The sequence below is a fragment of the Oncorhynchus mykiss genome, chromosome 7 (genome assembly GCF_057628025.1).
Source record: "Oncorhynchus mykiss isolate SJ-2025 chromosome 7, ASM5762802v1, whole genome shotgun sequence".
Taxonomy (NCBI): Eukaryota; Metazoa; Chordata; class Actinopteri; order Salmoniformes; family Salmonidae; genus Oncorhynchus; species Oncorhynchus mykiss.
Window position 1 is genome coordinate 74454877 of NC_143028.1, and position 22191 is coordinate 74477067.

At 41.7% G+C, this 22191-nt stretch overlaps 1 protein-coding gene across 2 annotated transcripts; it reads right to left on the reverse strand.

The window, feature by feature from the left end:
• Positions 1–489: 489 nt before the first annotated feature.
• On the reverse strand, positions 490–22184 carry rab22a (RAB22A, member RAS oncogene family). 2 transcript variants are annotated; one of them, XM_090241980.1, is made up of 7 exons: positions 21791–22184; positions 20013–20092; positions 17731–17812; positions 10552–10623; positions 9957–10063; positions 8234–8343; positions 490–7992 (listed from the first exon to the last, which is right to left on the reverse strand). In XM_090241980.1, exons 3-7 carry the CDS (start codon positions 17800–17802, stop codon positions 7892–7894), a joined length of 462 nt encoding a protein of 153 aa, XP_090098106.1. In that variant the 5' UTR covers positions 17803–17812; positions 20013–20092; positions 21791–22184; the 3' UTR covers positions 490–7891. The 2 variants fall into 2 exon arrangements, with proteins under 2 accessions (XP_090098106.1, XP_021466378.2); XM_021610703.3 differs by lacking the exon at positions 21791–22184 and adding an exon at positions 20601–21174.
• Positions 22185–22191: the final 7 nt, after the last annotated feature.

Below are 22191 nucleotides of genomic sequence, written 5' to 3' on the forward strand. Positions count from 1 at the left end.
GCCAGTCCCAATACTCTGCCCTATGGTGCACCTATTCACCTATCACCCTTCACAATGTCCCTTTATGAACATGCATGTGACACACAGGTTTACTTGAAATAACTAACATGATTGACCCCAGTGTTGGCGTGTTGAGAGGTTGTTCAGCATCCTCAGCACTATTCAAAGTGCAGCATGGAATCCTATCCCAGTGATACACATGCCTGAAGAGTCATGTATTAAATATATACACACACACACATATATATATATATATATATATATATATATATATATAAATAACCAGAAGGCTAACTGCCACTGGCACAAGAGGACCAATTACATAACACCACTTTATCTCCCTGACTCACATAAGCACACAGCCTCCAAGGTACCTCTGGTCCAGGTTGTACCTGTACCTCTTAACTTAGAAGAGGAATGTGCACCAACACCCTGGACCAGAGGTATTCACGGCCCAGCCCAGCAGACAGTATCCCACTCACACACAAATTCCTTCAATATGTTTTTATTTATTAGTAAACTGCTTGACAATTCCCTTTTAGACATTCAACAAAACAATGCTAACATGTTTCAGCCTCTTTTTTTGGGTTATTGTTTAGTCATTATGACAAGTATGAAAGCTAAATATGACAAAGTAGTGGTGGAGGTACTATACATGTGTGGATCTATGCCTGGTCTAGCATCTCCGACAATGTAACATACATTATATTCAATCTTACAGGCTAAATAGTCATTGATTTTTTAAAATAGTCATTGATTTGTGTGCATGTTTGGTGGCATCTACATCGAATAAGACAATTCACATAATGTGTTGCTGCAAAATCTCTCAGGACCAGCCTAAGACTGTTGGTATTTTTCCCAAAAATTATTCATGCAACTGGTTGTCTTTCTATAATAGGCCCTTAGCACTCCAATGCCAAATTCAGTAACTATCTTGTCACACACCAGACATAAATGAGTACACCTAGACATTACTGTTATTTATGTTACAAATATATACATTTCCAACTGTTAAGCATTAGAACAAATGTGAGTAATGCAACTGTGATGTGTGTTATTGAAATTACATTTTAAAAATGTCACAGAGAAGAAGCTGCCTCATCTTCTACAAAAGATAGAGAGCAAAATAAAAAGTCATACTCTGTAAAATAATGATTGCTGGAATACAAAAGGCATATGATGCAATGCCATTATAAAAGGCTATGAAAGAAAATGATTTACTCAAAAACAAACAGTACAAGACGTATTGGGACTTGTCTGGTTCATATTTTTTCAGATAGGTTTGCTGCAGAAAAATGGCGGCAAAATAAATCAGCAATAATATACCTAAAAAAGGTACACAAATAGTTCATCTGAAAGTGCAGTTGTAAAGTACCAGAAATACATTTCCCTTTGTAATAAATGCACTGTCCTGGCTAACTACGATATCATTTCAAGTGGAAATCATTGAGGAACACTTAAAAAACGCCACAACCATAAACATTGTATTTTTAAAGGCCTTTTGAATAATTGATGCTCAGAATCTCAAAACTTAATCAATCACTAAAAGTAACAGGTAAGCATGTTATAGCTCGTCACCAAGCTCAGGACCCTGGGACTGAACACCTCCCTATGCAACTGGATCCTGGACTTCCTGACAGATCCGACATCAGGCTGTGAGGGTAGGCAACAACACAGTCAACAAGCTGACCCTCAACACAGGGGCCCCCCAAACTGTGTGTGCTTAGCCCCCTCCTATACTCATAGCTCGCCTCCAACTCCATCATCATGTTTGCTAACGACACAACGGTGGTCTGCCTGATCACCAATGACGATGAGACAGCCTACAGCAGCGCTTCCCAAACTCGGTCCTCGAGACTCCAAGGGGTATACATTCTGTTTTTTTCCCTAACACTACACAGCTGATTGAAATGATCAAAACTTAATTATTAAAATAATCAACTAATCAGCTATGCAGTGCTAGGGCAAAAAACGAAACTTGCACCCCTTGGGGTACCGAGGACCGCATTTGGGAAACCCTACAGGGAAGAGGTCAGCACAACAGCCTCTCCCTAAATGTCAGCAAGACCAATGAGCTGATCTTGGAATTGAGGAAAGAGGGGCCCCACCAACGGGGCTGCAGTGAAGAGGGTCAAGAGCTTCAAGTTCCTCTGTGTCTACATCACTGAAGACATATCATTGTCCTCCTACAACAGCATAGTCGTAAAGAAGGCACAGCAGTGCCTCTTCTGCCTCTGGAGGCTGAAATGATTTGGCATGGCCCATCAGATCCTTAGGAACTTTTACAGCTACACCACCGAGAACATCCTGACTGGTTGTATCACCGTCTGATATAGCAACTACAACGCCCTCGACCGGAAGGCCCTACAGAGGGTGGTACGGACAGTTCCACCTCATCATTGTGGGTGAGCTCCCAGCCATCCAGGACATACATGCCAGGCGGTGACTGAGTAGAAGATACTGGTGTATCAAGGCTCAGACAAACAGACTCATCAGCCCCTGGCCATGTGGTTTCTTAATTACACTGAACAAAAATATAAACGTAACATGTAAAGTGTTGGTCCCATGTTTCATGGGCTGAAATAAAAGATCCCAGATTTTCCATATAAACTTTTAGTGTGTATCTCAAATTTTGTGCAGAAATTGGTCTACATTCCTGTTAGTGAGCATTTCTCATTTACTAAAATAATCCATCCACCTGACAGGTGTGCATATCAAGAAGCTGATTAAACAGCATTATCATTACACAAGTGCAACTTGTTCTGGGGACAAAAGGCCAATAAAATGTGCAGTTTTGTCACAACACAATGTTTTGTCACAACCACAGATGTCTCAAATTGAGGGAGCTTGCAATTGGCATGCTGACTGCGGGGATATACACCAGAGCTGTTGCCAGAGAATTTAATGTTAATTTCAGTACCATATGCTGCCTCCATTTTAGAGAATTTGGCAGTACGTCCAACCGGCCTCACAACCACAGACCACGTGTTACCACGTCGGCCCAGGTCCTCCACATCCGGCTTCTTCACGTGTGGGATCGACTGAGGAGTATTGCTGTCTACAATAAAGCACTTTTGTGGGGGAAAATAAAAACTAATTCCGATTGGCTGGACCTGGTTCCCAAGTGGGTGGGCCTATGCCCTCCCAAGCTCACCCATGGCTGTGTCCCTAAGCAGTTATGTGAAATCCATAGACTAGGGCCTAATACATTTATTTCAATTGACTGATTTCCTTATGAACTGTAACTCAGTAAAATTGTTGCGTTTATATTTTTTGTTCAGTATATACACACACAAAAAATGAGTTATACTATTTTGATATTGATTACTGCACTGTTGGGTAGAGCGTGCAAGTCAAGCATTTCACTGTACTTGTGCATGTGACAAAACTTGAAACTAGATCTTCTCGATACCTAAAAATTCTTGTCACATTTTAGTAACCCTTGCCATAAAGACAATTATTGCACTGACATGGTTGTCAAAAAAAAATTAATCCTGAAGAACATTACAGTCAACCCTGCTATTAACACACCTCCCCCATCAACACTGATTATAATGGAAAGGACAAAAGCCCCTTTAAGACAACTTCACCTCAAGAGACCCACCCTGAAACACAATTATCCCTCCTATCCCTTAAACAGTGTGCAATTGTGTATTCCTCCCCGCTCATTTAAAAGCATTGGGTTAGATTGGTGTCCACTGAACACAGAGTTTTTCCATCATATTTCTTAAACCAGTCGTTTCCTTTAAATCAATGAAAGGAAGTGAACAAATGCACACATTACGAGAAAGGACAGACAATTCAGACGCCAGTCTACAGCTAGAGGCAGGCTGGCCAGTCTACAGCTAGAGGCAGGCTGGCCAGTCTACAGCTAGAGGCAGGCTGGCCAGTCTACAGCTAGAGGCAGGCTGGCCAGTCTACAGCTAGAGGCAGCCTGGCCAGTCTACAGCTAGAGGCAGCCTGGCCAGTCTACAGCTAGAGGCAGCCTGGCCAGTCTACAGCTAGAGGCAGCCTGGCCAGTCTACAGCTAGAGGCAGCCTGGCCAGTCTACAGCTAGAGGCAGCCTGGCCAGTCTACAGCTAGAGGCAGGCTGGCCAGTCCTCAACTGGTGTTAAATGTGGCCCATTCACGTGTTTTCGGCAAGAGAGAAAGACACTAGGAGGAAATGAAAAGGAAAGGGGAACAACTACATGGATCGCTCTATGCTAGGCATTATCCCTAAATTGCCTGTCAAATGGCAATAGGTCAGGAACTAAAATGTGAGACTTTACATTACTGTACTACACAAAGGAGCAATTTAAGACAGAGTGAACACATTGCTCAGTGCTCCTTCATTGCTTCTCTTTGTATTTTGGGACAAGGTGTTCCAGATGCACACCATATTCAAGCTTTCCTTAATTGCTTGCTTCCCAGCGTAGTGAAGGCAGCCAGCAGCAGAAAGAAGGAGCAAGGGGAACGAATGAAACAGGTCCCCGGAGTAGAGCACATCATTTGGAATTGAAAAGAGAGCACGGTTCATCAGCGGGTCAGCATGTCAATGGAAAGCTGTGCCTGGTTCTCTGCGGGAAACCTTTTCTTTAGAAAGATCTAAAGATTGTCGACTTGTTCTTCTTAGAACAAGTCCAGTTTCCAGATATGGTCCTTTTTTATCTCTGGCCAGGTAGTAAAACTATGTTGGATGTGCGAGCCAGTGCTTATTCTGTAAAGGAATGAGAAAAGAAAGATGATTTTTTTTATTTTTATGGGACAATTAAAGAATTGGCAGGACCTCACAAAATCACTCTCCTGTAAAACTGTCATAACAAAAAAAAACAGTGAGAGATCGCAGACGGACGGGGGTTGCCAACTAACACAAACAGTTAAAATGCCATTTCAAAAACATTGAAACGCAATGAACACTGTAAAAGGGCTGGCAGTATACTCCAAGCACTCCAGGGAAATATATTTACAGAATTTCAGCGATTGGCTAAATAAAAAAAATAAAACATGTTTTACCGGCCTAGAAACAGTGGGTTAACTGCCTGTTCAGGGGCAGAACGACAGATTTGTACCTTGTCAGCTCGGGGGGTTTGAACTTGCAACCTTCCGGTTACTAGTCCAACGCTCTAACCACTAGGCTACCCTGCCGCCCCAACTATCAACTATTAAAGTGGAAAACGTTAGCAGTTATAACCGCACACTTGCTGACTGCCTGCCAGTCTTGTCAGCACTCAAACAGCCTGGCCCTCTAAGAGACGAGGCCTCAATGTAGAAGACAGCAATAAAATGACTCCTTTTCGGTGGTAACCATCAACCAGCCAAGTTAAAATCCCCTTTATCAAACCCATTTTCCCTCCAAAGTGTCAAGGCTAAAGCAGTCACTGAGAGACACAACGATATTGATGAGCACTGAAATTGTAATGGAGAAACAATATGACAGAAAAATAGCACATTACCCCCATTAGGGATTTTCATTACTGTTTCTCAAACGGTTTGGCAAACACCTGCCTTGGCCCTGTGCTGCAAAGCACTGTGTGAAGGTCCTTAAAATGTAACAGACTACACAACTACACTTCCCATCATGCACCTGACTCATCTACCTGGTTCACAAGAGTTAGAGTTGGGGATGTTTCTTCTTAAATTTGGGAAGAAAAATAAAATCGAACAATGACTTATTTTACACAAGCACAATTTAACAAATAGAACATTCGTGTAGAACATTAATTTAGTCTCCTGTTGGAAAATAGATAATGTGGTTGTTCCAAGAGAAGAAGCACTGCATGCTGCAGATCCAATGATGCCATGACCCGTGTAGAGGTTTACAAGATAAGAACGGAAATAAAATCTGAGTAAACTTTTCAGAAGTATTACAAGACATATAAAAAAAAAAGCCGGGAGGGGAGCTCTTACAACTTGGGGAAACCATAGCAACTGCTGTGGCTTTGGACCACTCGGGGACAATTCACGCAGAAAAGCTTCAAGGACAGGACAGATGTAGGATTCCTCTCAGATGGCACCCCATTTCTCTAAACTGAGTGGACAAATCCTTAGGAATACCTGCTCTTTCCACGACAGAGAATGACCAGGTGATCCCTTATTGATGTCACCTGTTAAATCCACTTCAATCAGTGTCGATGAAGGGGAGGAGACAGGTTTAAGAAGGATTTTTAAGCCTTGAGACATGGATTGTCTATGTGTGCCACAGTGGAGGCTGCTGAGGGGAAAATGGCATCAAAGACCTGGAGACCATGTGTTTAATGTACATGTGACCATTCCACTGACTCCGCTCATTACCACAATCCTGTTCTTCTTAAATTAAGGTGCCACCAACCTCCTGTGGTGTGCCATTGAGGGCGAATGGGCAAGAGAAAAGATTGAAGTGGCTTGAACAGGGTATGGTAGTAGGTACCAGGCGCACTGGTTTGTGTCAAGAACTGCAACGCTGCTGGATTTTTCACGCTCAACAGTTTCCCATGTGTATCAAGAACTGTCCACCACCCAAAGGACATCCAGCCAACTTGACACAACTGTGGGAAGCATTGAAGTCAACATGGGCCAGCATCCCTGTGAAACGCTTTCGACACCTTGTAGAGTCCATGCCCCAACGAAACGAGGCTGACAACTCAATATTAGGAAGGTGTTCTTAATGTTTTGTACACTCGGTGTATAAGGTGCACTACTTTTGACCAGAGCCACATAGGAATCTGGTGCCATAGGCTTGGACGAGCCACAGATCTGGAAAACGGGAGGATGAAGTGAACACAGCAAGGAGGGGGGTGAGACTGCCATAGACCTACTTGGCGATCCTAAAGGATAGCTGCCATAGACCTACTTGGCGAACCTAAAGGATAGCTGCCATAGACCTACTTGGCGAACCTAAAGGATAGCTGCCATAGACCTACTTGGCGATCCTAAAGGATAGCTGCCATATATCTACTTGGCGATCCTAAAGAATAGCTGCCATAGATCTACTTGGCGATCCTAAAGGATAGCTGCAATAGACCTACTTGGCAAACCTAAAGGATAGCTGCCATAGATCTACTTGGCGATCCTAAAGGATAGCTGCCATAGACCTACTTGGCAATCCTAAAGGATAGCTGCCATAGACCTACTTGGCGAACCTAAAGGATAGCTGCCATAGACTTACTTGGCGAACCTAAAGAATAGCTGCTATAGACCTACTTGGCAATCCTAAAGAATAGCTGCCATAGACCTACTTGGCAAACCTAAAGGCTAAATACTGAGATCCAATTTATGCTTAATCCAAAAATGTAGTCGGATGCACCGTATGGATGGCGTGACACAATTCAGCTCCACACCACATCGCTGTGCGCATCTCAAATTTTGTAACAAAACAGAGTGCTCCGTATAACTCTGCAGTGACATGATTGGTTGATGGTAGGAGAGGGTGGGAGGTCCTGCATAAACACAAAACTCACTGCCTTGACAACTTCCTTCACAACAGCTCTGTGCTGCTTGGTTAAGAGCAAGAATAATAAATGCCCTGACTTCTGCAGAGGTCACATCACTGTAAATGCTGCAAGACAAATACAGTGCCTTTAAAGGCTGTGGACTTAATTTGAACCTTTTGGGCTCCAGATAGGCATTAAAAACACAAGACTACAGCTTCACAATAACTAAGCCAAAGTTAGCCGCATAGAACGATGAGATATGGTCATATATCCTAGTGAACTGTAATTTGCTCGGCTGCTCTCTCTTTACAGTGTAGCATTTGATGCAGGATTCAATGGCGGTAGTAATCAGGGTTTCCTGATGGAGGAGTGGAATTTACAGCTCCCAGGTCTCTGTGACGCAGGTCTGTGGTTAGGGGGGGATTATGGAGGCTGCAAGCAGAGAAGGGTCAGGGGTCAAGGGTCAATGTGGGGACTACGGTCAGGAATCACTGGCAGCATCAGCAGCAGGTCCGGGTCCGGGTCTCTGAGGGCCGCCGGCGCAGTTTGAAGCCATTCCCTGCAGCCCCTCCCCCTGCATCTAGGACAGGGATCCGTTGACCTGCAGGCGGGAACAAAATGTGCAAGAGGGACAAAAAAAACAAAAGTTACACCCATAAACCATTGGTTAAAATAGGAACATCAGCAGAAGCTCACACAATATTGTTTGATACACTTAAATAAACAAGGACAATTTCAGCCATTGTACACCACTAGTAATAAACATGGTATACCATAAAGCATATATTTGGCCTAAAAGATTGGATGCCTCCAAAAGCTAGTGAAAAAAAAACCACACTTACTTATCTCTATAAAGACCTCATTGATGTTAATGGCGTTCTTGGCGCTGGTCTCCACAAAGATGGCGTGGATGGAGTCAGCGTAGTCCTTGGCATCCTTCTCTGAGACCTCCCTATAAAGACGGGTGTGTTCAAGTCTTAACCAGTAACAGACGGGGAAGGGGGTTCTACTAAGCTATGTGCAATTGTTTTAAGAAGATCATACCAAGGATCATTTATCTATTTGATTTAGAATTTCAAGACCACTCGAAGTATCAAAAAACTATATACAAATTATTTTTTTGTGTCTTGCTGCTATTAGCCCATACGAACGCATGGAATGACAGATGGTCCCCCAAAAAAATAGAATGGAAATTTGTTCTGAAGTCTCTGTCCTTTATCTGAGAGATATAAGAAAGACCAGGAAACATTTAAAACGTATGCTAATAAATATGCTAATAAAGGTCCTCTGAGTACATTAAAAAAGGTTTGATATACACTACCAGTCAAAAGTTTGGACACATCTACTCATTCAAGGGTTTTTCTTTATTTTTACTATTTCCTACATTGTAGACATCAAAACTATGAAATAACACATATGGAGGCATGTAGTAACCAACAAAAGTGTTAAACAAATCAAAATTGATTTTTTATTTGAGATTCTTCAAAATAGCCACCCAATGCCTTGATGACAGCTTTGCACACTCTTGAGATACATCCAATGCAAAAACAAATATCTCTAGCTTAATCAGACAGCTTTTTAGGGATGGGGATTTTTATGGGTGCAGCTCAATACTGGGGAGACATGAGCCAAGAATTCACGTCAGCCTGTCCAGTTGTTTCACATCAGTGCAGATGAGAAAGAGGAGGCACGAGGACACACCCCTTCAAACATGAGACGAACCCAACAGGGAGATGAACAGAGAATGGGACCCAAGGTGGCACCACCCCACCAGTATCACAGTGCTCATCTCTGCTAGACTTCTTCCCCCAGTGCTACTGTTCTGTCATTCAATCCAGCTAATGCTCATTTTATTACAATGGACTACATGGAGGCGAACAAGCATCGTACGCTCCAGAGTCCACTCCCGACTGCAAACAATAGCATATCCATGTTTCTCTTTTTCAACCAGACCTGTGCTGTATATCATTTCCATGTACAGTCATGTCTAACAACTGCTTAGATTGTCAATTAAGACTAATACTAATGGATGGTAGATGGAAAAAAAATTCATCGATTTTCAAGCATCAGTTCTCTCCCTTGCTTCAATGCAAATTAAGCTACTCTAGTAGTTAATGTCCTCTCACCTAAAGCCAGCATGTTTGGGTGACATTAGATAAACTGGGAGAAGTGTATCCTCCAGCAGAGAGCTGTATCGGCCGCTTGTTACCGTTCCTCGGTACGTTCAAATTGTTGGAGCCGAAAGATTCAAGATACACGCTCGGCCGATGACGTCCCTTGCACAAACAAAGCGTGGACGAGTCCTTTAACTTTCATTAGAAAATGTAGCACAAGCAAATCTCGTGTCAACAATTCAGCGATTCGTCTGGTAAAATGAGAGTATGGAAACCATGCTGCTGATTTGTAACAATAAACCAGTGTCTGTGTCTCAAATGACACCCTATTCCCTATATAGTGCACTACTTTTGACCAGGACCATGGTCCAAAGTAGTGCACTATATATGGAATATGGTGCCATTTGGGACACAACCATGTCTTCCTGGGGGACATGAGGGATGTATTTACCTGGCATCGGATAGGTCACACTTGTTGCCAGCGATGGCTACCACGATGTTGGGCGGGCCGTGCTGACGAAGCTCCTTCACCCAGTTCTTTAACGTCTGGAACGAGTCCTGAGAAACAGCGGTTCGAGCCATTCTTACTAACTTTATAGTATACAGTATATAGGCCTAGTAAACATCTTATATTGTAAGAGTTTGAGAAAATGTTATGCAACGCATGACTGTGTGGGAGTATGTGGTTTAAACAGTCATGAAACATAGGCGATGTAAACATGATATGCAGACAAATGGGTGTGCCTCTCTCCACATGGAATGTGAGAGTGGCCAGTATCAGATGTTTACTGAACATGCCTACATTGGACTCAGTGACCAGTGGGCCCCCATAGTTGCCTACAGTTGACAGCAGAATTATGTGCATGGATACCTGTGTTTTGCAAAAGGTCAATCTATTTAGAGACTTTTTTTCTGTGGTAAAAAATATAATTTAGCAAATTTACATCACAGGAAAAGAGTAGTACAGTGTCCTTTTAAACATTTGAGGGAAAAAACCAACTAAACAAATGTCATATCACAGTATGTTACCAGAGGGAAAACTTTACCTCTTTAGTGATGTCATAAACAATGATGGCTGCCGCAGAGCCTCTGTAGTACATTGGCGCCAACGCACGGAACTATGGGAAAGCAGAGAGAAGTGGAGAAAGAGGACGGTGAGTAATGGACTGCAGCCATTCTTCAGATAAAGAGGCTGTCCCTCTGGACAGAGAAGATAGTTGGTTTTCTAAAGCTTTCAACAGGGATTTATCTACAGCCAAACCGGTTGCACTGTTACAGTGAGGTCAAGGGGCCATGTATGCATTTGTGGTAGTGTAGATCATAATTAAAGTAAGAGTACATGACTTATCCTAAGAGATGCTATGCTTTAAAGAAACAGTCACAGACATTTTTGGCTCATCTTCAAGGATTGTGTATCTAGATCGCACGTAATTGTTTATTTAGGACATCCATGAGAAAATCAAAGGCTACCAAAATAGCACTGCAATCCGTTCTACCGCCCGTTTTCCAAAACATTACACAGTCAAACTACCCAATCTTTATTAAGCCGTATACGGTTACATTTCGTCAACGTTACATAACTTACTTCACTTTCCCTTTTACCTGAACGTGTCATGAGATAAAACATCCAACTCAAAATGGAGGGGTGAAACTAAAGCAAAGAGAAACGATGGACCTTCTTGAAAAACCCAAAAGGAATTCTGTTCCAAGCCTATATGCCAAGTGGCTTTCGTTACATGGGAAGTATGGCAAGCCTTTCCACCGAGGGCTCACATGTGGTAAGCATCAGGATAAAGAGGAGCACAATGTGTCAAAGGCAGTTAGCCATTTAATATTAATGGAGAACTATACATTTGGTCTTCACCCAGCAGATCACAAATCCCTGTATAATAAAAACAAGCTGAGTTTACAGCGTTTCCCATTCCATTGTTGGGGGGGGGGGGGGTTGCCTGATGTTTGCCAGTTCTCCATTTCTTCTGGTATAATATTTTCCAAAAGCTTATGAGTTCTGGCTTGAAAATGCCAACGCAATTAGCATATGCCTGTGTTCATAGAACTCTAAATCAAATGCATATTTCAGAGCTTTCCTTACACTGGATGGGTAAACGCAAAAGGTCTCTGCGATGACTGTTTTTAAACCTGTTGTCAAGCTTAAAAAGGATAGTTCACCTAACTATTGGACGAGGAGAGACAGCTTTGGTTTCATTTAAATAGCTGCTGTCACCAAATGCGAACCTAAGCATTCTTATCCAAATACCAAATCCAATATCTCTAAAATGTGCAGGCTACAGCCTAAATTACCCGCAGAAAAGTATCTTCATTCACAATCAACTCTTTCAAATGATGTGAACACAAGTATTTTGATATTGTTGAAAAGGCATGCAGCATGTTTGATTTGGTATGATTGTTATCACGTATACTGAGAAGTAACAATGAATGGTATTCAGACCATCTGCAACAAACAAGTGGAAGGTAACACACCTGTCATAAATTAGGCTACCATTTAGGCTAGATCCTCCTACATCTTAGGATAATCTACCACACAAATTTTCTAACATAATTAGCATATTTAACCATGAAAGGAATAACAGGCATGTAATCTATTAGCTAATGAAATAAAGAGATTAGCTTTAAAACAAACAGGAGTGATCCCAGTCAAACATTAACTTGGCACGACCTGGGTCAATTCTCATTTTCCTTTACGATAAAAAGGAATAAACTATCCCAGCTTGGAATGACACGGTTACCTCAGGAAAAGCACACATTCCTTGCAATTATAGTTGTTACTGGCCCCGAGACTACCGGAGGGAGTCCAACTTGGGATACTTGGCAGATGGCGGAAAGGGATGCTGCCTGTCTGACTGGCTAGCGATGTGTAGCTAGACGCAGTACAGCCAGTCTTGTGTGGTCCCCTTCCACAAAGTGTATCCAGAGAACATTTTCACAGTGAGGGCTAGAATCCACAACACATCTCAAAGTAGGAGTGCTGATCTAGGATCAGATCCCAACCTGTCCATATAATGTTATTTCATTATGATAGAAAAAGGTGAAACTGCCTACTTCGAGAGGCTTTGTTGATACGGGCCCAGACATCCGACCACACCAGAGCTGTAAAAAAAAAAAAAAAAAAAAAAACGCCCTTATTTTGCTAAACGTGTGTAGATGAATTACTGAAATTATGAGCCTAGCACCCAATGAAAGGTGCCCGTCCATGCAGAGAGCAAAGGGGAGACCCAGCTTCTTCTCTGTGCAGCAGCATGGTGAGATTGGAGATCTCTGAACAGGGGTGTTGACAAGCACAGCTAAGATGATGCACCCGTCAGGCCATCAGAGGGTGCATCATCACAGCTCTCTCTCATTCCACCAGCTTCTACTAAATCTCTCAACCGAACTCCAATACTGTTAATTACACAAACTGGTTCTGATGACCACAACTCCTCCAGAGGCGATCAGCTTCGAAACAAGGCAGCTGCAGATTTACAATGAAGGAAGACAACAGTGAAGCAGGCCAGAAATGTTCCCATCTTCTCGCTCACAGCCTTGGAACACTGGGAGAGACGGAGTGAGTGTGTGCGAGAGAGTCCCAAATCGTTCCCTACCCCTTCCTTTTGGCTCTACCCTCGGAGTAGATCTGAACGCCTCAGCAATATGGTGTGGGCTTTACCACTACCCTGAATATACCTATGCAGAGAGAGAGAGAGAGAGAGAGAGAGAGCAGGAGAGCTGGCAGGGAGAGTGGCTGTGGATCAGTTGGAACCAGGGAGCAGGCAGAGAAAGTGTCTTATCTTAAGGGAAAATCAAATGTAAGCGTTGTTTCAGGCCAAGCACTCAGACAAGTTTAAAGAACAGAAGAAAAAACCCTGTTTTATCTCACCACCCCTCTCTAGAAGACAACACAGAGGAACAGACCATTATCTCACCACCCCTCTCTAGAAGACAACACAGAGGAACAGACCATTATCTCGCCACCCCTCTCTAGAAGACAACACAGAGGAACAGACCATTATCTCACCACCCCTCTCTAGAAGACAACACAGAGGAACAGACCGTTATCTCGCCACCCCTCTCTAGAACACAACACAGAGGAACAGACTAGAGGTCGGCCGATTATGATTTTTCAACGGCGATACCGATTATTGGAGGTCCAAAAAAAAAAAACAATATCGATTAAAATCGGCCGATTTAAAAAAAAAAATGTATTTGTAATAATGACAATTACAACAATACTGAACACTTATTTTAACTTAATATAATACATCAATAAAATCAATTTAGCCTCAAATAAAAATGAAACGTTCAATTTGGCTTAAATAATGCAAAAACAAAGTGTTGGAGAAGAAAGTAAAAGTGCAATATGTGCCATGTAAAAAAGCATGAGAACATATGAAAGCTGGTGGTTCCTTTTAACAGAAGTCTTCAATATTCCCAAGTAAGAAGTTTTAGGTCGTAGTTATTATAGGAATTATAGGACAATTTCTCTCTATACGATTTGTATTTCATATACCTTTGCCTATAACAACATCCAATAGTCACTTTAGTATTGCCAGTGTAACAGTATAGCTTCCGTCCTTCTCCTCGCCCCTACCTGGGCTCGAACTAGGAACACATCGACAACAGCCACCCTCGAAGCAGCGTTACCCATCTCTCCACAGAGCAAGGGGAACAACCACTCCAAGTCTCAGAGCGAGTGACGCTATTAGTGCGCACCCCGCTAACTAGCTTGCCATTTCACATCACATCGTTACACCAGCCTAATCTCGGGAGTTGATGTCATAAACTTGAAGTCATAAACAGCTCAATGCTTGAAGCACAGCGACGAGCTGCTGGCAAAACCCACGAAAGTGCTGTTTGAATGAATGCTTACGAGCCTGCTGTGCTGGTGCCTACCATCGCTCAGTCAGACTGCTCTATCAAATCATAGACTTCATTGTAACATAATAACACACAGAAATACGAGCCTTTGGTCATTAATATGGTCGAATCCGGAAACTATCATCTCGAAAACAAGACGTTTATTCTTTCAGTGAAATAAGGAACCGTTCCGTATTTTATCTAACGGGTGGCATCCATAAGTCTAAATATTCCTGTTACATTGCACAACCTTCAATGTTATGTCATAATTACGTAAAATTCTGGCAAATTAGGCGGTCCAAACTGTTGCATATACACTGACTCTGCATGCAATGAACGCAAGAGAAGTGACACAATTTCACCTGGTTAATATTGCCTGCTAACCTGGATTTCTTTTAGCTAAATATGCCTTTTTAAAAATATATACTACTGTGTATTGATTTTAAGGAAGACATTGGTGTTTATGGTTAGGTACAGTCGTGCAACGATAGTGCTTTTTTAAAATCATCCCCCGTTTGGCAAAGTTGGCTGTCTTTGTTAGGAAGAAATAGTCTTCACAGAGTTTGCAACGAGACAGGTTAGCAGGCAATATTAACTAAATATGCAGGTTTAAAAATATATACTTGTGTATTGATTTTAAGAAAGGCATTGATGTTTATGGTTAGGTACACATTGGAGCAAGACAGTCCTTTTTCGCGAATACGCACCGCATCGATTATATGCACTCGTGGAGTGCAATGTAATCAGGTGGTTAGAGCATTGGACTAGTTAACTGTAAGGTTGCAAGATTGAATCCCCGAGCTGACAAGGAAAAATCTGTCATTCTGCCCATGAACAAGGCAGTTAACCCACCATTCCTAGGCCGTCATTGAAGATAAGAATGTGTTCTTAACTGACTTGCCTAGTTAAATACAGGATAAATAAAGGTGAAAAATACATAAAAAATATTTTAAAAAATTGGCCAAATCTGTGTCCAAAATTACCGATTTCCGATTGTTATAATTAAAATCGGCCATTCAGATTAAATCGGTCGAAGTCTAGAACAGACCATTATCTCACCACCCCTCTCTAGAACACAACACAGAGGAACAGACCATTATCTCACCACCCCTCTCTAGAACACCACACAGAGGAACAGACCATTATCTCACCACCCCTCTCTAGAAGACAACACAGAGGAACAGACCATTATCTCACCACCGTAAACAGGTATGCCAAACATCATGTTTGTTACGATAACGACCATAAAAAGTTGGCTATATGGCACAAACCCATCCGGAGCCAGACTAGTTGTTGTATATTAACCTGGTTCTAGAACTGTATTCAACAGAGTTGTTGTATATTAACCTGGTTCCAGAACTGTATTCAACAGAGTTGTTGTATATTAACCTGGTTCTAGATCTGTATTCAACAGAGTTGTTGTATATTAACCTGGTTCTAGAACTGTATTCAACAGAGTTGTTGTATATTAACCTGGTTCTAGAACTGTATTCAACAGAGTTGTTGTATATTAACCTGGTTCTAGAACTGTATTCAACAGAGTTGTTGTATATTAACCTGGTTCCAGAACTGTATTCAACAGAGTTGTTGTATATTAACCTGGTTCTAGATCTGGATTCAACAGAGTTGTTGTATATTAACCTGGTTCTAGATCTGGATTCAACAGAGTTGTTGTATATTAACCTGGTTCTAGATCTGGATTCAACAGAGTTGTTGTATATTAACCTGGTTCTAGAACTGTATTCAACAGAGTTGTTGTATATTAACCTGGTTCTAGATCTGTATTCAACAGAGTTGTTGTATATTAACCTGGTTCTAGATCTGTATTCAACAGAGTTGTTGTATATTAACCTGGTTCTAGATCTGTATTCAACAGAGTTGTTGTATATTAACCTGGTTCCAGAACTGTATTCAACAGAGTTGTTGTATATTAACCTGGTTCCAGAACTGTATTCAACAGAGTTGTTGTATATTAGTGTACATGTATGATACGTTTCTACACTGTGTTCTATTACTCATGTGGTGCACCTTTTGAAAGATAATCTATTTCAGTCGTCCGTCTGTGTGGGCTACAAGGCATTCCAGATTTAACATCACAGCAGATCATGTTGCGAGTGGCCCCTAGACTTTCGCCTCTCACGTTATGACTGCTGATGAGCCACTCGTCTTGACTGTTCCTTTGAAGGCATGATTTAGCATAATGTGGAGTGCGCTCCAATGACACAGTACACATAGATGATAGAGCTGGGAATTACCAGGGACCTCACGATCCTGTATTATCTTGATACTTCGGTGTCGATATGATATGTATTGCAACTCGATATTGCGATTTGATGTTCCAAACATATAGCTCACTATATGTCTGCTGCAGAGGGACAAGAGAGAGCCATGAGAAAATTAGTTTTGATCAGTCATGAAAATAAAAGTACTGAAAAATATGGTAGCGACTTACTATTTAAAAAGAAGATAGAGAACAAGCTCGAGGATGAAAAATACCAGAGTTTTGGCACAGGTACAGCCGACTAGCGCTAGTCGACAAAACGCAACTTTACAAATCGATACCTGGAGTCAAAATATCTATATAATACCCTCCAAAAACAATATTGAAATATGAAACAGTATCAATGCCCCCCCCCCCCCCCCCCCCCTTCACTAATAGCTAAAAGTAAAACTTTGCTGTGGTAGAGAGTGAGAGAGGAAAGAGAAGCTGATGTTTTGTTGGGGGCAGCTAAATGTAAGCTAAATATCGCCCCCTATCAGGTACAATGACATACTGCACTTGGAGTATGTGCCTTCAACACATATATATATATATATATATATATATATATATATATATATATACATATATACACATACATACACACATACATACATACATACATACATACATACATACATACATATATATATATTTTTTTTATTTTTTTTTTATTTAACTAGGCAAGTCAGTTAATAACAAATTCTTATTTACAATGACGGCCTACCCCGGACGACGCTGGGCCGATTGTGCGCTGCCCTATGCGACTCCCAATCATGGCCGGATGTGATTCAGCCTGGATTCTAATCAGGGACTGTGTTGCCTATTGCACCGATGTGCCACTCGGGAGCCCTAACATAGACCTCTATGGCCCTAGTCAAATTCCTTACAAATGTGTTCTTTCCTTCCTTATGTAATCTCTTATCTGATTGGATAGGTCAGTGAGAGCGATACTTCCAATATGTTGATTTTACCTATCATGTGAGATCAGTAATTAAGCTACCTCAATGAAGTGAGGAATGAAGGATGCATTTTTATTCAAACAAGGCCTATGTCTAACAGTGACCACTTCCTCTGGAGAAAAATATATTGTAAAAGATAGAAGATTACTAACTCTCTCTTGCCCTGCAGTGTCCCAGATGAGAAATTTGTGAAGCTCATTTTGATACTGCACCGTCTTTGTCATGAAGGATGCCCTGGAAAACAAAAATACAACCATACAATGCGAGTCACATTTCAAAATAATGTTAACATGGTTTAATACAGTGTTTCCCAACTCCAGTCCTTGACTTCCCCCAACAGCACATGTTGTAGCCCCAGACAAATATACAGTACCTGATTCAACTCAAGAGGGCCTGATGATAAGTTGACAAGTTGAATAAGGAGTTCTTGTCCGGGGCTACATTCAAAATTTGTACTGTTGGGGGTACTCGGGGACCGGAGTTGGGAACCACTAGTTTATTACACTGAACAAAAATATAAAATGCAACATGTAAAGTGTTGATGCCATGTTTCATGAGCTGAAATAAAATTGTACATATGCACAAGAAGCTTATTTCTCGCAAATGTTATGCACAAATTTGTTTACATCCCTGTTAGTGAGCATTTCTCGTTTGTCAAGATAATCCATCCACCTGACCAGTGTGGTATATCAAGAAGCTGATTAAACAGCATGATCATTACACAAGTGCACCATACAACACAATGCCACAGATGTCTCAAGTTGAGTGTGCAATTGGCATGCTGACTGCAGGAATGTCCACCACAGATGCTGCCAGAGAATGTAATGTCCATTTCTCTACCATAAGCCACCTCCGACATAATTTTAAAGAATTTGGCAGTACGTCCTACCAGCCTCATAACCGCAGACCACGTGTAACCACGACAGCTCAGGACCTCCACATCCGGCTTCTTCACCTGCGGGATCATCGGAGACCAGCCACCCAGACAACTGATGAAACTGTGGGATTGCACAATGTAATAATTTCTGCACAAACTGTCAGAAACCGCCTCAGGGAAGCTCATCTGTGTGCTCATCATCCTCACCAAGGTCATGACCTGACTGCAGTTCAGCGTCGTAACCAACTTTAGTGGGCAAAAGCTCACCTTCGAAGGGTCACTGGCACGCTGGAGAACTGTGCTCTTCAAGGATGAATCCTGGTTTCAACTATATGGGGCAGATGGCAGACAGCATGTATAGCGTTGTGTGGGCGAGAGGTATGGTTGGCGGTGGGGTTATGGTATGGGCAGGCGTAAGCTATGAGCAACGAACACAATTGCATTTTATCGATGGCGATTTGAATGCACAGAGATACCGTGATGAGATCCTGAGGCCCATTGTCGTGCAATTCATCCGCCGTCATCACCTCATGTTTCGCATGATAATACACGTTGAACATGTTTGGGATGCTCTGGATCGAAGTGTTTGACAGTGTTCCAGTTTCCACCAATATCCAGCAACTTTGCACATCCATTGAAGAGGAGTGGGACAACATTCCACAGGCCACAATCAACAGCCTGATAAACTCTATGCGAAGGAAATGTGTCATGCTGCACGAGGTAAACGATGGTCACACCTGATACTAACTGGTTTTCTGATCCACACCCCTATCTTTTTTTAAAGATATCTGTGACCAACAGATGCATATGAGTATTCCCAGTTATGTGTAATCCATAGATTAGGGCCTTGATTTATTTATTTCAATTGAATGATTTCCTTATGAACTGTAAATCAGTAAGATCGTTGAAATTGTTGCATTTATATTTTTGTTGAGTGTACAATAAGGCTCACCCTTTTACCACATTACAAAAATAAGTACAGAAGTGATACATTGATTAGCTTGTGATAAAATGATTAGCCTGGTCCCAGATCTGTTTGTGCGATCATGTCAACTCCTTGCCTCTCACTGTCATGAGTTGACATGATAGCAGAAACAGATCTGGGGCCAGGCTATAAATGAATTAGACTGGGATGACATCACTCCCAGTAAATCCCAATATGTGCATGCATTTTTCTAAATGTATTACTCAATGCATTGGCAGGCAGTACAGTAAGGGGCAGGTTAGAGATACGAGCCAGCAACCGGAGAGTTGCCAGTTCAAATCCCGGATCCGCTGGAAAAATCTGGCGGGAAGTGAGCTGGCAACCAGAGGGTTGCTGGAATCAAATCCTACATGCCATTGCACTTAACTTCCCACAACAGCTCACTGGGCACCCAGTGTGGCAGCCCCCCCCCCCCCCCCCCCCACCTCTTCAAAACCTGTGTATGTACTGTATGTGTTTATTTTTTCCGGAGCGGTTGGGTTTAAAAGAGTAAGTCAAATTTCAGTTGGACCTTGTAGGATAGGAAATCATCTTTCCAGAATATTTAGTGGGTGAAGGACTATAACACTTACCCAATAGTTGGATTAATGTTGGGGTCAAAGTTGTCCTCCACAAACCTCCAAACAATGCTTGACTTTCCAACCCCAGTGTCCTGAAGAATCACAAGGGAAGGAGTTTAGTGAATGTTAGAATTCATCCATACTCGGTTACTGCCAAGACCACACAGACCATTAACTCATCTCAGGATAACATCAATATGTGAAGAGAATACCCCATTGGTTCAAGAAGAAGAAATATTCCTACTACTATGATGCAAATATTTCGCAACACTTGTGCAATACATACACATGTAATGTTTATCAACGTTAGCCTGGACGACTAATCTATTACTGATGAGTAAAATAGAGTCATGTCATTTAAATATTAGCTAACTGACTAAACTCCACGGCCAAGGGAGTTTCTGACGAACTGGTCTCTGCCCCACTCCGTTGGTGGAGTTCATCAGAAACTTGCTTCGCCATGGAGGGGAGTTCAGCCAGCTACATATTAGGTAGTGCGGTGCAGAAAACGTTTAGCAGCATTGCTGTGGCGTCTGTCACTTGACATACTGCAATCTGAATTAACAGATAGTTAGATGAATACAAATCAGATTGTCTTACCCCAAGAAGGCAAACCTTTAACTCTCTCAGCGTCATATCGATCTCCGAATTAATAGAACGTTTATGAACATTCCAACCACTTAACCGATCGCTACCTAGCTAGATGTTTCAGTTGACAAGATTTTTAGCAAATAACCTCTCTTTTCATCAAAGACCTATATTCAAATCCCAAACAGATGGACGAGAAGCAAAGAAAAAATGACCTTCTCAAACTCAGAACTTTAAAAATCACTAATATAATTTGCCATATTATGATTACTGTAGGTGGAAAGCTACAAAATAAGGCGCAGACTCCATCTTGAACTACGGTCCAATGTCGTGTCACGTGACACTCCGTAGTTATTTTTAGTTTAGAAATGTATGTAGCCAACACGCTCTCTTTATGTTCGTTTCAATAATACCAACGTATATCTCCTACATATTTAACTACATTATTGTTTACATTATTATTATTTTAAACTTGAAAAACAAAATCAGGAAGTACTTTCAGGAAGTAGTATTGGCTACGTTGATTGTAAGCCATAGAGATAGATAGGTGACTCGTCTTCGTAACTGTGACAAACTGGCCAGCTGTGGAGTTTCTAAACCCAGAGGCGCAACATCGCGATATTTCCAGAAACGCTTGCCAAACAGACAAGGCTGGGGTTTGAGAAGTGAAAAATGATACCTTAGTTGTTCATTTTCTTAAAATCTATTGGCAAAACCTAGATTTGGCCAATGTCTTAAGTAGTTGAAAGGCTTATTACTCCAACCTTGTGAAATTACTTTGTATCGAAGGAGTGACTTTGATTTGACAGCCTGCACATGCGCACTGTTAGCAAGCCAATATTGCCATGCCATTGCCTACAAGTGTGATTGGGGATTTCTATTGGAGAAGTAGTTTTAGCCTATCTTCAAAGGCTGCAGTCCAAATTCAAAGTAGACAATCCTCGACCCTAAACCCTTAAATAACATTTTACATCGTCACACCCGGGGCGGCAGGTAGCCTAGTGGTTAGAGCGTTGGGCCAGTAATTGAAAGGCTGTTCAATCAAATCCCAAAGCTGACAAGGTAAAAAAAAATTAAAAATGTTCTGCCCCTGAACAAGGCAGTTAACCCACTGTTCCCCGGTAGGCAGTCATTGTAAATAAAAATGTGTTCTTAACTGACTCTCCGAGTTATATGAAAGTTAAATAAATAAAATGTTTTACCTTAAATGTCCCTTGCCCAAGCGAGGGAGAGTGATGATCGGAGAGGCAACATCCTTGGTGGAAATCTTGAAATTGAGCTTAAAAACAACCAACCTAAAGCTATTAATGTACCTAGCTAGTTAGCAGTCAAGTAGCTAGCTACAGTTACTCATAGCTGGCTAGCTAGTTTTATAGTTTGGTAATTTATTCCAATACATTTCAGAATTCCCCAAAATATGTTTATGAAGCTAGCTACGGTTTATAGGCTTCTCACTACAAGACTAAGCCAATTTGCCAACGCAAAAATCTATGTCATATACATTTTTTTTTAGCAAGCTAGTGTCATAATTTTGTCTGACATGTCCGTGTTGATTCATTTTCACACTGTGTGGCCTCCGGAGTATGACTCGTGACTACAATTT